The 16,336-nt window shown below is 40.2% G+C and overlaps 1 protein-coding gene across 3 annotated transcripts in view; it reads left to right on the top strand.

Moving 5' to 3' along the window:
* Positions 1-3,933: 3,933 nt before the first annotated feature.
* Positions 3,934-16,336, top strand: part of TRIP11 (thyroid hormone receptor interactor 11) — a 70,172-nt gene continuing 57,769 nt past the window's right edge. Inside the window, exons 1-3 of one of the 3 annotated variants that reach the window (XM_025467816.3) lie at positions 3,934-4,509; positions 8,656-8,717; positions 14,993-15,103. In XM_025467816.3, coding sequence (XP_025323601.1) covers positions 4,371-4,509; positions 8,656-8,717; positions 14,993-15,103 — 312 coding nt within the window. In that variant the 5' untranslated portion in view covers positions 3,934-4,370. The remainder of the gene's footprint in view (positions 4,510-8,655; positions 8,718-14,992; positions 15,104-16,336) is intronic. The other 2 variants (XM_025467814.3, XM_025467813.3) reach the window with 2 other exon arrangements.

The raw sequence follows: 16,336 nt of genomic DNA, 5'->3' as shown, positions 1-16,336 counted from the left end.
TTTTTTTAAGAGTGCCATTTTTTTCTTCCTCCGACTCAACACGGGAACCCAACTAGTAGTTAGAATCCTAGTTTGAGGGCAGCCCCAGTGGCGCAGCGGTTTAGCGCCGCCTGCAGCTCAGGGCGTGATCCTGGGGACCCTGGATCGAGTCCCACGTCGGACTCCCTGCATGGAGCCCGCTCCTCCCTCTGCCTGTGTTTCTGCCTCTCTCTCTCTAGCTGTGTCCCTATGAATAAATAAATAAAATATTTAAAAAAAAAAAGAATCCTAGTTTGAGGATTCTACAGTCCTTAAACCATAATGAAGGTTTATGTATCCATTTTATCCTTATCCTTAATTAGGATTGGGCACAAAGAAAATTTTCGAGTTGATTACATGAGTCTGGCAAAACCTGCTAGCTTAAAACCTAGAAGGAGGGGCCCCTAGTTGGCTCAGTGGGTTAAGTGTCTGACTTCAATCAGGTCATGATCCCTAGGTCCTGGGATGGAGCCCCCATCGGGCTTCCTGCTCAGTGGGGAGTTTGCTTCTCCCTCTGCCTCTGACCCTCCCTCCTGTTTGTGCTCTTGCTCTCTCTCAAATGAATAAATAAAAATCTTTAATTTCAGAGCATCGGAGGTAAAGAGAAGATTCTACAAGCTTCCAGAAAGAAAAGGTCTAGAGAATAATCAGAAAAATGGAGCAAGGGAAAAGTGTTGAGTCTAAGCAAATTAAACTGATGCTTTCTTGCAAACAGAATTAGGAGCATGTTTTACAGTTCTCTTGATGAGTTTTAGAATGACTTGCAATTCTGTAGTAACAGAAAAATGTGCAAATTAAAAATATGGAATCTGCTAACCTCAGGAAGAATAGTTGAAAAATAATTGTAACTTAATACAACCACTTGGCTCAGGCAATGAACAATGCAGATGTCCTTGTATAAGGTAAACACTGATTACTGATTTACCAATAATTATATCACCATACTGGGAGCTCAAATGGAAGTGGAGACATAGGCTAATAAAAGTACAAAACTCTCCATAATAGTGGACAAGATCTAAGATTAAAGAAAAAAAATGGCAATTTTAAGTATCATTTTAGAAATCCAGAGGGAAAGATCAGACTTTTTTTAAAAAAAGATTTTATTTATTTGACAGAGTGAGCACAAGTGGGGGAGCAGGAGACTTCCTGATATGTTTGTGCAGGATTGGTTTTTCTGTTGTTTGATAGTGAGCATCCGTGTTAGCTACAGGGATGTTTGGCAGGAAGAGGAGACATCTTTAGCCCAAACTTCAACCTGGATGTCTTTTCACTTTTTACTATAAAAAAATCTTGATTATATGCAAAAGTAAAAGACTAGTATAATGAACCTCCATGTACCCAGCTCAACAATCATCAGTTAATGGCAATTCTGGTTTCACCTGCACCCATTATTTTGAAGCACATCACAAACATCGTGTTATTAATCATAATCAATCTTTAAGTCTCTTGGGCCATAGTTCATCCCACAGGAAAAAAATATACCCCATAAGGAACTTTTAGGACATGGCTTTTTATGTTAATTAGTTAAAAAATGATGTAAAGACATGTATTTGTGTTCATTAATTGCAGTGTCTTTATGGCATGACATGAATTTATAGGATGGCGGTCCAGGAATTTACAGCTGTAGGCAATAAAAGCTTGATTCACATGAGAGCTAAACCTTTCACTGTTGTCCAGAAACCCAGTTAGATCCTAAGTTCATGTGCCTCCTCTGCTCAAAGCAGTTTCCCACTCTGCCAATTGTGTCCCATCCTTAGGACATCCCTGTCTTAGGCCCTTGGCATCAGTTGTTTCTTTCTTCCTGCCTGTTCTGCTCTTTCCCATATATCCATATATTTCACATATCTCCCTCTTCTCCCCCTTCCCCCAAGTAAGCTTTTTTTTTTTTAATTTTTATTTATTTATGATAGTCACACACAGAGAGAGAGAGAGAGGCAGAGACACAGGCAGAGGGAGAAGCAGCCTCCATGCACCGGGAGCCCGACGTGGGACTCGATCCCGGGTCTCCAGGATCGCACCCTGGGCCAAAGGCAGGCGCCAAACCGCTGCACCACCCAGGGATCCCCCCAAGTAAGCTTTTGGCCCAACTCAGAGCTTAAACTCACAACCCTGAGATCAGGAGTCGCATGCTCTACTGACTGAGCCAGCCAGGCGCCCTGACATATCTAATTCTCTTAATTCCTTCAAGTATCTGTTCAAGTGTCCCCTTATCAGTGAGGCCTTCCCTGACTACCATCTGTAACATTACAAGTGCCTCTCTTTACCCTGTGTTTTTTTCTCCAAGTAGTCATCACTACCTGTCTTATATTTATTACATTTTATGTCTCTTTCCAGTAGAACGCAAGCTCCATGAGACCAGGAACTATGTATGTTTTTTCCTTCCACTGAACCCCCAGTGCCCAGAATAGCAACAGACACATCAACTTGCAGGTCATCTGTATGCCACATTTTTGAAACTTTACAAACACTTAAGTACAACTGGGTCCCAAGCACTGCTCTAAGCACTTAAAAATATTGCCCTATTTAATCCTCCTAATGACCCTACCCAGCAGACACTGTTATTATCATTCTCCATTTTACAAAAAGAAAAACTGATGCAGAGAGGTTAAGTAACCTACCCAAGGTCATACAGCTAGTAAGACATCCAAGCAAGTCAGGTCCCAGAATCTGCACTTCTAACCCTTGGGCACTGGTGCCTTTCAAATAAAACATTTAAGAAATATTTCCAGAATGGGATGCAATTTTCTTTCTTTTCTTTTCTTTCTCTTTCTCTCTTTCTCCTTCTTTCTTTCTCTTTCTTTTTCTTTCTTTCTTTCTTTCTTTTCTTTTCTTTTTTCTTTCTTTTTCTTTTCTTTTCTCTCTTCTTTCTCCTCTCCTCTCCTCTCCTCTCCTCTCCTCTCTCTTCTTTCTCCTCTTCTCCTCTCCTTTCTTTTTCTTTTTCTTTTTTTCTTAGCATTCAGATTTCCAGAGCTGCTACTGCTAGGTGCCATCAGATTCTGAACAGTGGGGGCATTCCTGATGTTCCAGTCATGAATAGTGTCCTGTATGGTGGCCCCTCCCGTAAAGAAAATCAAAGAGAAAGAGGCCAGTATATTTATAGTGTTTTGCTTAGAAAGACTGCACACGACCTATCTACTTTTTTTTCTTTTTAGAGCAAAGAACGTGGTGGTCTCTCTGGCCAGGTGATGTGCGTCTGGTACCGCGGCAGCCAGTGCCCGTCACCCACGTGACCTTCCCTCCTCTAGGGAGCAAGTCGGGCAAGGGCAGGACACTCCGCTGTGTGCACCCACTCGTGTAAGAGGACGGTGGGAGGGGCGGGCGCTTGCACACAGTGTCCCCAACACTCTAGGAGAGTTTATTAGCACAGCGTTTCTTCATTCTTCACATTAAGTTGTCCTGCTGTCCCCTGATGAGGTTTGTTTGTTGTTGTTTTTTAAGGTAGTCTGTGTTTGTGTTTTAATTTCACGGGTTAAAGTCGGCTTCAGGAACAAAGCTCCCGGTGCATCCAGGAGGGCAGGGGTTCAGCTCTTGGGCTGTACAGCTCCCGGGGCGGGGCACGACGGTGCACCCCACGCAGTCCTGGCCCTCCGTGCATCCCGAGCGCCTGCCGTCGCGTCGGGCACACAGCAGCCCCGGCGCCTGCAGAAGGACCCACACAGGCGCGGCGACAAGGAAAACCGCGCGCGGCGCAGCGCCCCCTCCTCGCGCCCCCGCACCGCGGCCCGGGTGGAGCGCGCGCGAGGAGCAGGGGCGGCGGGCGGGGCCCTGCGTCCCCCGGGCCCCTGAGGCCACGCCCCCGCGGGCCGAGCGGCGCTGCGCGGACGCCGACCTTGCCCGCGCCGGAGGGGGGCGCCCTAGCCGGCCGCTCGCGGTCCTCCGCGATCCCACGCTCCCTTGCGCCGCGGACACGTCCGGCAGCTCCGCAGAGCTCTTCTAGGCCAGCGCGGCGTCTCTCTATGGCCCGCCGCCGCGGTCGGGGTGGGTGTCATGGCGGCCGGCGTCGAGTTGGCAGGAGTTGCCCTCGGAACTGGGGAAAGTCGTTAAAGCAGAGGAAGTAGTGGCCCAGCCCGGACGTTGCGGGGCGGGGGGGGGTCGGAGGAATGAGCAGAGGCCTCGGGGGCCGACCGTGGCGCTGGAGGCGGACCCCCGGTGACGTCCCGGGCCAGGCCTCTGCGTTTCTGGGCAGAATCCGGCGGTTGGTGGGAGCCGCCGCGGCGCCGGCGTCGCCTGGGAACCCTCCTTGTGTCGTCTGACCTAGCACCTTGGGCTCGGGACGGGCCCTGCGAGGCGGAGGTTCGAGGACGCTGGACGCTTCTCTCGGAGCGGACCCGGCCGTTCTCCACCCCGCGGCGATGTCGTCCTGGCTCGGGGGCCTGGGCTCCGGCCTGGGCCAGTCGCTGGGGCAAGTCGGAGGCAGCCTGGCCTCCCTCACTGGCCAGATTTCAAACTTTACGAAGGACATGCTGATGGAGGGCACGGAGGAGGTGGAAGGTAACAGCTGGAGCGACGGAGGGAGGGCTGTTTGGGGCCCTGGGAGCGCCCGTTCGGCGCCCACGTCCAGCTCTCGGGAGTGTCACGCCTCCTTTTTTGCCTTTACGCTCCTTTTGCCTCTTTCTTAACAGACTTTCTCTGGTGAACGACCCCTGGGGTCCGGGGGACAGTTCTGCTTCTCCCGTCGAAGACTGCGGCCCCTCAGAGTGGAGTGAAAACTGCTCCGACGTCGAGTAGTTTATTTTTGTTTGGTTCTTCCACGCCCACCGCTTACTTTGCCTTTAATTTGGGGGCGGGTCTCATTGTCCTCCTTTCCCTTTATACTGACACAATTTAAAAAAAAAAGTGTCTGTGCGTGACACAGTTTTTTTCTTTGGAGTTTTGTAACAACTGAAGCAACTGATGAAAATCTTTTAAGACGCTCAAGTTCTTTCTGACTTGAATATGTTGTTAAACATGGCTGCGTTTTTCCTCTTAGTTATTTTACATTTTTGCTTATTCTGATGACACAGTACAACGTTCCAGCTGGAATGTATTTTTGTGCCGAATGACCCATTCCACCTATGTTTCTCCAGTAAAACAAGGAAGATGCCCATCCTTAGCAACTCTCCTTTTTGACGTCCTTGTTTTGCTTTACTAATGAATAGTAACCCAGAGTTACATAGTGATTGATAGTTAACGTTAATATTTTGATTTCTTGGTATTTTTTTTTCCCCCGCAAGTAGTATTTAGATCTAAAGAGTACTGTATCTATTTATTTATTTTTAAAGAGTACTTTAAATCTCAATGGAAGTCTGCCTCCAGAGAGATGATGGGCTGGTCTTTTGAATGAGAGCGTTCCTTGGAGAATTTTATTTCTTATAAGTAAATAAATTAGCATTCTGGTTTAATTTCTTTATCCTGATATAATTGAAACTTCATGTTTATTGGGTGGAAATAAAGATGGTTTGAGAAAAAGTCTATTCAGAATTTGTCTTTTTAAAAAGGAGGAGCTTTGGAGAGCTGCTGAAATCCATTTTACTACTTGGAGTACACCTTGGGTGGGAAGGGCAACAGGTGGGACAGGTTGGGGATGAGACTGAATGGGATTCTCCCTGTGTTGGGGAGGAGGGTCATGTGACCTTTAAATTTAAAACAGAAAAGGGCTGGATGGCATGGGAGATGACTAGTCTCTTCCCGGATCCTGGTTAGGGGAAAACAGCTGGATACTCCTAGAAAATGTGCATCCCCCCCCCCCACCCCATCTGACTGTTTATAGGGTTAAGGTGGTATGCTTTTTGTTCTTCCTACCAAATATATTCCTGTATTCTCATTCTTAATGGTTTCATCATCTGCCCAGTCTCTTAAACTAGAAACCTTTGTCACCTTTGTTTTGCTTTTTTTTTTTTTTTCCCATTTCTTGTTTCCATTTGGTCACTAGCTCTTGTTCATCCTGTGCCAGAATTGTTCCTTATATTCCTCTTTTCCTTTATTACTCCCTCTGTTTTCTTTCGTTCAGACCCCCATTCTCTCTCCCATGCACTTTTTCCTTCCGTATCCTGTCACCCATTTCTCCCTACTCAATCCCATATTCTTTGTGCTGCCAGTTTTCTAAGACACAGCTGCTTTAAAATCTTTTAACTCTGCTCTTTACAGGATAAAATCCAAAGCTCTTGGTTTTGGGAGACCAGAAAACTGTTCTGAGATCAACGTCCCTTTTCTAGTCTTACCTCTTATTCCTTCCCCTTCTCTCCAAATTGCCATACATAAGCATGTTCACACACTTAGGCTCTTGCACCCAGAGCTTCTGCCACATGGAACCTTGTGAAGTCCCTACAACTCCAAACCTTTGCATGGAAAGCCCTTCCTTTTCTACTTCCTTCTTTGCTTGGAAAACAGTTTTTTCCTGTATGACCTTGCTCACGTGCTGGATACTTGGTGAAACTATTCTCAGTCCCTGACAGGCTGAGTTGATTGTATGTGATCCTGTGGATCTCTCTTTGAGAGCACTTACCATTATAAGTTAGTTATAATAACTATAATGAAATATAAATTAAATTAACATAATTAAATATAAATTACAATATTATGAGTTATAATTTACCTCTTTTCTAGATGTCCAGCATAGGGAATGTACATATATATGTTATCCTTATATTACCAGTATTTGGCACCTTCCCACATAGTACAGGCACAGAAAAAATTTGCTGAGTGATTAAAAATCTGCAAAGTTGCTTAATGCTTCTATTATCTCCCTTTCTAATAGGACTTTCTTTTAACACCTAATTTATTGATTTTATAAATCATTAAAAGGGTCAAAATACAGTTCATTTATTCATTTAACAAGTATTTATTGAGCATCTACCCTGTGCCAGCAGTGAACAAGATAACAGTTCCAAAATAGCACTGTTGGTACACCTTAAAAATTATCCATATTTGCAGTATCAGAAAGTTCCTGTTGTACCAAAAACTACTGATTTATTCAGGATTAGGAGCTTGGGCTTTTCAGTTAGACATGGGTTGGAATCCACCTCCATGCATTACAGATTGTGGGATCTTTGGCAAATTCTTATTTAGCCTCTTTAAAGCAGAATTCCCTTATCTGTTAAATAGATGTAATCATACCTGTCGTGGGGTTGGGAGGATTAAGTGAAATCACGATTGTAAAATGCCTAGCAGATGGTAAGCATTAATAAAGAGTAGCTGTTTTTGTTTTCCCTCAGTGAGGAAGAAGTTTTTGGTCTGTAAGATATCTCCCCTTTATTCTTAAAAAGACCAGGATTTTTATTTTTTATTTTTATTTTTTTGGAGGCAGTAAGGAGGAGAGCTGCATAAAACTATTTTTATCCCTCTTTGAAACAATTGCTGCTTCTAACATTGACCCTCCTAAACAGACTAGATTATAATTTGTTCTCTTCTGAGAAGCAATTAGATGATCCTGTTAGAGTTTCAAGCGAGATATATAAACAACCACAGAAGCAAATGCACCTGGTGATTTTCAAAATTAAAAAAAAAATGGTTTTGTCACTATTCTTTACTGAATATCTTTGTGTTTTCTTTTGACTTAAACTGTAAATCAGAGAAGTTATTTTTATAGTGTTAAAATGGTGTAACATCTCTCTCTCACTGTGTGCCTAGCATAAATAAAAAATTAAAAAAAAAGAAAATTATAAAATGGTGTAACAAATGAAAAATACTAACTAGTACCTAGGAAAAAAATCTTACCTCTGTGGATGATGATCATGCTCTGGTGGCATTGAGAGTGCCGTTTTGACACTGCTGGCCTCTTGCTCTCCCTTTTTTTAAAAAAAAAATTTAATTTTTAGACTTTTTTTTAAATTTTTTTTTTTTAAGTAAACTCTACACCCAATGTGGGGCTTGAGCTCATACCCTGAGAATAGGAGTCACATGCTCCACTAGCTGGGCCAGCCAGGTGCACGATCTCTGATTCTCCTTTTTTTTTTTTTTTTTGTAAATAAATTTATTTTTTATTGGTGTTCAATTTGCCAACATATAGAATAACACCCAGTGCTGATCCCGTCAAGTGCCCACCTCAGTGCCCGTCACCCAGTCACCGCCACCCCCCGCCCACCTCACCTTCCACCACCCCTAGTTCGTTTCCCAGAGTTAGGGGTCTTTCATGTTCTTCTGACTCTCCTTTTAAATAAAAATATACAAGAGCAGACTGAGCTCATTCCCATTTTAAATAAATAGTGCTCGTGTTACTTGACATAAGTATTCTTTTAGTGCATTTTCATTATTTATTTATGGGTCATTATTATTTGATAGTATTGGAAGCAGAAGTTAGAAATAAGGCCTAAGCGCCAGTTTTATAACTCTCATCTAAAATTATACTAAACCCAAAGAGATTTTAATTTGTAAAACTCAATTTTCCATAATAAAATTTTAATGAACACTTCCAAGGGGGAAATGTAGATGTCCTACCTAGATACAGAAGGTAGGCAAAAATAATGACTTATGTACTGATAAAGCATATATGTGGCAGTAGGAAATTGTGATAAAAGTCAAGTGGTATTTGTCTTCTGAATTTGTTCTTGGATCCGCATACCATTCTGTTGAAAGCTCAGTAAAATATATGTACTTCACAATGCCTGTTTATTCATATGGTGTTGATCATATATTCAGTGTATGCTGTTTCTTTCATAGCAGAATTACCTAATTCTAGGAGAAAGGAAGTTGAAGCCATTCATGCAATCTTAAGATCAGAGGTAAGGAAAATTAAAGACTATTATTGAACTTATATTTTTTCTTTTTTGAGGGCATGACAGTAAACTCATACGGTTTTTCAGTTCTTTTTATTGTACTGCTTACCACTTTTATTTCTTCTCTTTTATCCCAGTTCTTTTTTCATCTTTTAGATGAATATATTTACATGTTACTCCACTTTGCTGCTTAATATTCCTGTCTCTGCTTCTATGTGCTGGAAGTTGGAAAATGGCCAAGTGTAGAAATATAGAAATACTAGTGGCAACAATTTATCAGGGAATTACCAGGTTCTGACAGTGTGCTCAATTATAGTAGTACATTTATTGAAGTATAATGTGAAGAATGCAATTCTGTTTAATCTAGGCCTTTTAAATCTAACATGAAAAAAAAGTGTGATATTTGCACACAAGAGTATAGGTATAACAAATTAGTTTTGCCATTTTTTTCCCATTGTTCGTCAGTGCCTTGTGGTGACTACCTCTGGACATTGTACTTAATGGGGAGGAGGAAAACTTGGGAACGATTCAAAGGAAAACCATAAAGAAAATGATTTAAAAAGAGATCTATTGTATAGTACTAATGACACTCAACTATTCAGCTTTTGAATAAGAACAATGAGGGAACATGTAGTATTTCATTAAGATATTTTTAGAGGACTCTGAGAAGTATGGTTTCCTCTTTGCTGAGCCCATAAAAAGAGAAAATTGGATTTAAAATATCAGAAAGTATTTCCTGATGAGCATTATTGAACTCTGGCCCAGATTACTGAGGTGGACGTAGAGGGACCTCTCAAGAAGACTGTCATGGTTTTATACTGTCTCAATTCAAGATGACACTTGGGTGACACTTGAGACGTTAGGTATAATTACCTAGTAAGTAGATGCTTCAGTGACAGATGAACTAAATAACTTATTTACATAGCTGAGATAGGAAATTGTTCCTGTAATCCCTAAAGAAATCTTTAAGAAGGCACTGAATAATTAGTACAGGCTCACCCCGAAAAATTAAATGGTAGAGATGTGTGTAGTGACATTAATTTAAGTAAATTTGGGCAGCCCGGGTGGCTCAGCGATTTAGCTCCACCTTCAGCCCAGGGAGTGATCCTGGAGACCCGGGATCGAGTCCCACATCAGGCTCCCTGCATGGAGCCTGCTTCTTCCTCTGCCTGTGTCTCTGCCTCTGCCTCTCTCTGCGTGTCTATCATGAATAAATAAATAAAATCTTAAAAAAAATTTTTTTAAGTAAATTTGCCAGTGTCCATTTGGGGGAAAAAAGTAAATAGGATGAACCTGCTTAGTGAATGTCTGCTCTGTATTGAGTTAGCGAAGGGAGAAGAGAAATCTTCTGTCCCTCTGTCGGTCTCACTTCTAATCTCTCAGGGTTATGGCAAACATGATTCTAGTGTTTAGAAATATTTTTGGTATAATACATCCCCAGATGAAAAAGCCAGTTTCCTCATTTGATGCTTATTCACAATAGCTTGAGCTGCTCAAATACTAGAGGACAAGAGACTGTTGGATTTCCCAAGGGCTTTGTTTTCTTAGGTGATTGATTCTTAGCTGTCTGTGTGTTAGTACAAAAGCACTTTATACCTTCACCTCATACATAACTGTGCAATAAGAGAGTAAGGTGAAGCTATGATTGAAGTCATCAGGAAACTAAAAAATATAAAGTTGTATTTAGAAAGTTTTAGATTTTATTTATTTATTTTAGAGAGAGAAAGAGAGTCGGGGGAGAGGCAGCAGGGGAGTGGAAGAGAGAATCTCAAGCAGACTCCTTGCTGTGGGTCTTGATCCCTCAACCTGGAGATCATGACCTGAGCCAAAACCAAGAGTTGGATGCTTAACCAACTGAGCCAACTGAGAAAATGTAGGTTTCTTAAGTTTAACCCTTTATGCCCCAAAAAGTCTCATCACATTTACCATCTGGATCCAGTGAACTCTTAATTTTTTTATATTAAATCATTTTATAAGTAATTTACAGAGGTAGAAATAAAATGATAGTGAAAACTTTATTTAATAACCTTTTCATGGCAAGTCCATATTTTTATTATATATATTTCTGGTTTTGAAAACATATATGTTCAAAATATGTTCTTTGAATGTAGTTAACTGCTTTTTAACTCTTATGCATGAACTGAAATGCATCTTACTTTGTAAATACTGGTTCCAGATTTCACTTACATCTCTAATAGATTTCAACTGATCATGACTTCTGGTTCTTCTTGACTTGTGTCATTAAAACTACTATTTTTGAAAACTGTGATGCCTCATGATTTGTTGATGAGGGCTGTCATCTTTGCTCCATAATTATAAAGCCAATTTATAAATACCAATTAGATTTATAAATACCAATAACAGTGATCAGTCCACTGAATTTTTTTCCCTTATGTCATCTTTTTTTTCCTATTCACTTTTTTATACACACCGGCATGTAGCATTTTTCCATGTATGAATGATGTCAAGTAAATATTGGTGTGCTAATACCATATATAGTGAAAGAATACCATCACATAGCCATTTAGGAAAGTTGAATGGCTCAGGTCCTTGTCACAAAGTAGTGTGAGGTAAAATCTTTTCCTAATGAATGACTAACTTGATGAGAACATTGTATTTCTTGTTTGTTCTTAGAAATATATTGTTCACTCATCAATTCTGGAGTTTGAGAAAATCCCTGCAGGATACTATTATGTGAAGACTTGGCTGGGATTTTGTCTCTCCAGCCTGCTCACCACAAGCATCAGACTATGGAATGCTGTTTTCTGTCTCTTCACATTTGTCTTCTGAGTTGTCTAATTAGCTGTGAAATGTTTTTCTCTGTCAGTTTTCTTTTCTTTGGGGAAACGAAAATTCTTAATTTTCAAATGTGTTCAATGAAAGCAAAAAACAGCAAAACTAAAAAGACACTACAAGTGGGTATCTCTAGCTTTTTTCATTTTAAAAGGTGTTGTAATACTTCAGGCACTTCAGTCAGAAAACTGGTTATTTCACTATTGCATTATTCTTCTGGGTGACTCTATCAGTCTTCTGTTTTCTCATTGTATAAGACTTTTAACCTAGTTGAGAATAATTGGTGAATGGTAAAATAATTTTTAAAATGGTAAACATCAAAATGTTTCAAATACAGAAAAAATAAGCTCTTTACAGTCTCATGAATGTTCTTAGATTTATAAAGGGCTCAACAACTTCTTATGGTAAGTGCAAGATAGAATAAGTCTCATTTTATAATTTATTTATTTTTAGCATTTTATTTTCTTTCAATTTTATTTTTTTAAGAATTTTTTTTTTTTTAAGATTTTATTTGAAAGATAGCAAGAGAGAGCAGAGCAGGAAGGAGGGAGGGGCAGAGAGAGAAGCAGGCTCCCTTCTGAGCAGAGACCCTGATGTGGGACTCATGTAGGACTCAATCCCAGGACCCCGAGATCATGAGCTGAAGGCAGACACTTAACTGAGCCACCCAAGCATCTTAAGATTTTACTTTTAAGTAATCTCTACACTGAATGTGGGGCTCGAACCCACAACCACAACCTCAAGATCAAGAGTTGCATGTTCCACCAACTAAGCCAGCCAAGCACCCAGAGTTTTATTTTATTTAAGAAATAAGTAATTTTTCTCTGTTAGAGGATGTATAAGAAAAAATAAAAGTTATAAGTATCTGTCCTCACAGGACTACTCAAAAAAGAAACTCAGAAAATAAAGTTGGGTCCAGTAGACCTTGATGGTATAACAGGTTGAGCAGGATGGAATCATTTAAGGATATGAGAACCTCATAGATTTATTTCAAGGGCAGAAATTGTAGCCAGACTTCAGAAAGGGGCTGCAAGCAGAACTGCAGACAACTAGGGATATGTCTCTCATTTTTACTCTCTGTTCCTTATGTATGTCTATTTGTTTTCCTTTCAGACAAGCCATCCTGGTTTCATATTCCATATAATAGAAAGTATGTCCTTCATGAATTTGGCAACCTTGTGACTCTCACATGGCTAGGGAGGTGAGGGCACCTCACAAGCAATTAGATATTGGCCAAATCAGAAGTTTTCAAGTTCTGGTTATTAACCAGAGTTCACTAAATAGACTTAGGTTGTTTCGTTTTGTTTTGTTTTGTTTTGTTTTGTTTTTAAAGATTTTATTTATTCATGAGATCCCAGGACCCCGGGATCATGACTTGAACCGAAGACAAGACATTCAACCATTGAGCCACCCAGGTGCCCCTAGACTTAGTTATTTTTATCTGAAAAAGCCAGAGTAGACTTTATTACTGGATTGTGTTACTTCAGTTATGTTTGGTATTTTTCATGTTAAAAGCTCACAGAAAAAAAAAAAGCTCACAGAAAGTCATTGGCAGAAGTTGCCAATAGAATAGAAGGTAATTAATTGTGTGAGCCTGTGTCTTACTTGTTTCTTCAAGATAACCAAAATCTATTAGATTTTTGGGGACAGACTCCCAAACTAGGATTTGTGTTCATTCCTTTGAATTTCTCTGCGTATTCATAAAATCTCCCTGGATAAAAACTTTCACATCTGTTGATATAAGAAATTCCTGGACTCTTAAGACATTCTCAAAGTGAAAAAGTCTTCATCTTCTAGCAGAACTTTTTTTCCTACCACATCAGTCACTGTTTTCTTAGCTTTCATTCTTAAACTGTGTTTGTAGATGTATTAGTAGAATTCTTAGTTATTTGTGATAATTTGTAAATTCTTTTGCCAAAGAGCTTTAGTGCCCACTTATGTTGCTCCATTATGTCCTTTTTCATTCAAATTCTAGGAATGATAATAGGTTAAGATAATGTAATATTTGAGTACATAAAATTTAAGTAAATTTTATTAAGATTTAGGGGCGCCTGGGTGGCTCATTAGGTTAATAAGCATCTGCCTTTGGCTCAGGTCATGATCTCCATGTCCTGGGATCAAGCCCAGCATCAGGCTTCCTTCTTAGCAGGGTGTCTGCTTCTCTCTCCCTCTGCTCCTCCCTACTGCTCCTTCTCTCTCTCTCTCTCTCTCCAAATAAGATTTACTTATTTGAGAGAGTGAGTGCACATGTTCGTTCTCTCTCTCTCTCTCTCTCTCTCTCTCTCTCTCTCTCTCTCTCGAGTTTAGGGAGGGGCGAAGGGAGAGAATCTTTAAAGCAAACCCCCTGCTGAGTGGGGAAACCCAACACGGGGGGCTCCATTGCATGACCCATGAGATCATGCCCTGAGCTGAAACCAAGACTGAGACGCTTAAGTGATTGAGTCACCCAGGTACCTCCAAATTTAAGTATTTTTTTTTATTTTTTTATATTATTTATTTATTTATGAGAGACCAGAAAGAGACAGAGAGAGAGAGAGGCAGAGACAGGCAGAGGGAGAAGCAGGCTCCATGCTGGGAGCCCGACATGGGACTTGATACCAGGTTTCCAGGATCACGGCCTGGACTGAAGGCGGCGCTAAACTGCTGAGCCATCCGGGCTGCCCAAATTTAAGTAATTTTTTAAACATATTTTCCAAAGTTTTCAAAGACCGTGATGTCTAGATTCATTGAATTAGAATATTTTTGTCTACCTCAAACTACTTGTGTACTAGTTTTTGAACTCGGTTCTAGTATGGTTTTCAAATTGGATTTTTCAGAAGTGCTTCAGGATCTGGCAGACAAGCAGACAAGGAATATGAAGCTTTGGCCTCCTACCTGTACTTCAGCAAGAAGTCTTTTTTAAAAAGATTTCTTTTAAAAATGTTTCTTTTAAAAATGTTGGGTGGCTCAGCAGTTGAGTGTCTGCCTTCGGCTCAGATTGTCATCCCAGTCCGGGGATTGAGTCCTACATTGGGCTCCCTGCGTGGAGCCTGTGTTTCTGCCTGTGGTTCTGCCTCTCTGTGTGTCTCTCGTGAATAAATAGATAAAATCTTTAAAAAAAAATGTTGTTTGGAGAGAAAATAAAAGTTGAAACGTGTAATGTAGTTTATTCATTAATCAAACATAGATTGCCTATTACATGCCAGACCCTGGACATGCAGAGATGGGGGAAACATTGATTGTTGGCTTTTTCTTAGCAGAAGATCAAACTGAACAAGACTTTTTTTTCTACTTTGGTTCAGAATTTTGCATAATCTCTATAAATATGCTTATTGTACTTCTAACTTTAATTGAAACTGTATTTCAAAGACCAGAATTCTGTCTGAGAATTTCTATATTTTATATCTTTTTTTTGTATAAAGCAGTATATTTTTTGTGATGCCATACATATAACTGTTATTAACATGTTTTAGTCTTTTTGTTGAAAATACTTTTTTCTTTATTTCTAGAATGAGAGACTCAAAGAACTTTGTACTGATTTAGAAGAGAAGCATGAAGCATCAGAGCTTCAAATAAAGCAACAATCTACAAATTACCGAAATCAACTACAACAGAAAGAGGTAAAGGTTATTACAATTACTTCATATTTATTTCATTGTGATGTTTTTAGGAAGATTTTTAAGAGTTATAAATCAAACTATAACATAGATACATGAAAATATTTAAAGAGTGATGAAGTTAGTAATTCCCAACTCAGTTTGATCCCGCTAATTTAACAAGAACGCTAAGCTTTTCTGTTAAATTTATATTTTATAAGCTAACCTTTACTTCCTACCTTCCAAAAGAGGAAAACTTTTAATAAAATATCTTCACGTATCTTTTACTTATAATTTCTGATTTTATGAAACCTAATTTCTACTCTATTTACTTAAAATTGTGAATCAGTGTAATTATTGCTAATGACATTTCATTTTTTTTGTTTAAAGATTTTATTTGAGAGAGAGCGAGTGAAAGAACACAAGCAGGGAGGGGCAGAGGGAAAGGGAGAAGCAGACTCCTGGTTTGCAGGGAGCCTGACGGGCAGCTGTAACCTAAGCTGAAGGCAGCTGCTTAACTGACCCACCCCAACACCCTGACTTTTTTTTTTTTTTTTTAAGATTTATTTATTTATTCATGAGAGACAGAGAGAGAGAGAGAGAGAGAGAGAGGGGCAGGCTCCATGCAGGGAACCTGATCTGGGAATCGATCTCGGGACTCCAGGATCACGCCCTGGGCCAAAGGCAGGCAGTTCTCCGCTGTGCCACCCAGGCTTCCCCACCCTGACATTTTTAAAAAATGATTTTGACTACCGTGTTAATGTGTATTGAATTGGCATTTATTTGATGTCCATGGAAAAACAGAATATCAAGTCTGTTGAGTTGACTTACATTGTTCTGCAAATATTTTTCCCCTTTAATTTGTTAGAAATGTTTATTTTGAAATAGACTTATCTCTCTGTGGTGCTGGTAATAGATACAATGTAACTTATCCTTAAAATACAGACTGTGTCCATGTTTCTCTCTTTTTTTTTTTTTTTAAGATTTTATTTATTTATTCATGAGAGACACAGAAAGAGAAGAGGCAGAGACAGAGGCAGAGGGAGAAGCAGGCTCCATGCAGGGAGCCTGCCTGGGACTTGATCCCGGGACTCCAGGATCACGCCCTGGGCAGAAGGCGGCAGTAAATCGCTGAGCCACCCAGGCTGCCCCTGTGTCCATGTTTCATTCTGTGAATTCTCTTCAGTGTTTAGTACATAAATGGAATTCAGTAAATAGTTCTATTGAATTAAACTATTTCTTGTTTAATTATCCAGA

Source organism: Canis lupus, chromosome 8 (genome assembly GCF_003254725.2).
Source record: "Canis lupus dingo isolate Sandy chromosome 8, ASM325472v2, whole genome shotgun sequence".
Classification (NCBI taxonomy): Eukaryota; Metazoa; Chordata; class Mammalia; order Carnivora; family Canidae; genus Canis; species Canis lupus.
This window is presented reverse-complemented; position numbering and strand designations above follow the sequence as displayed.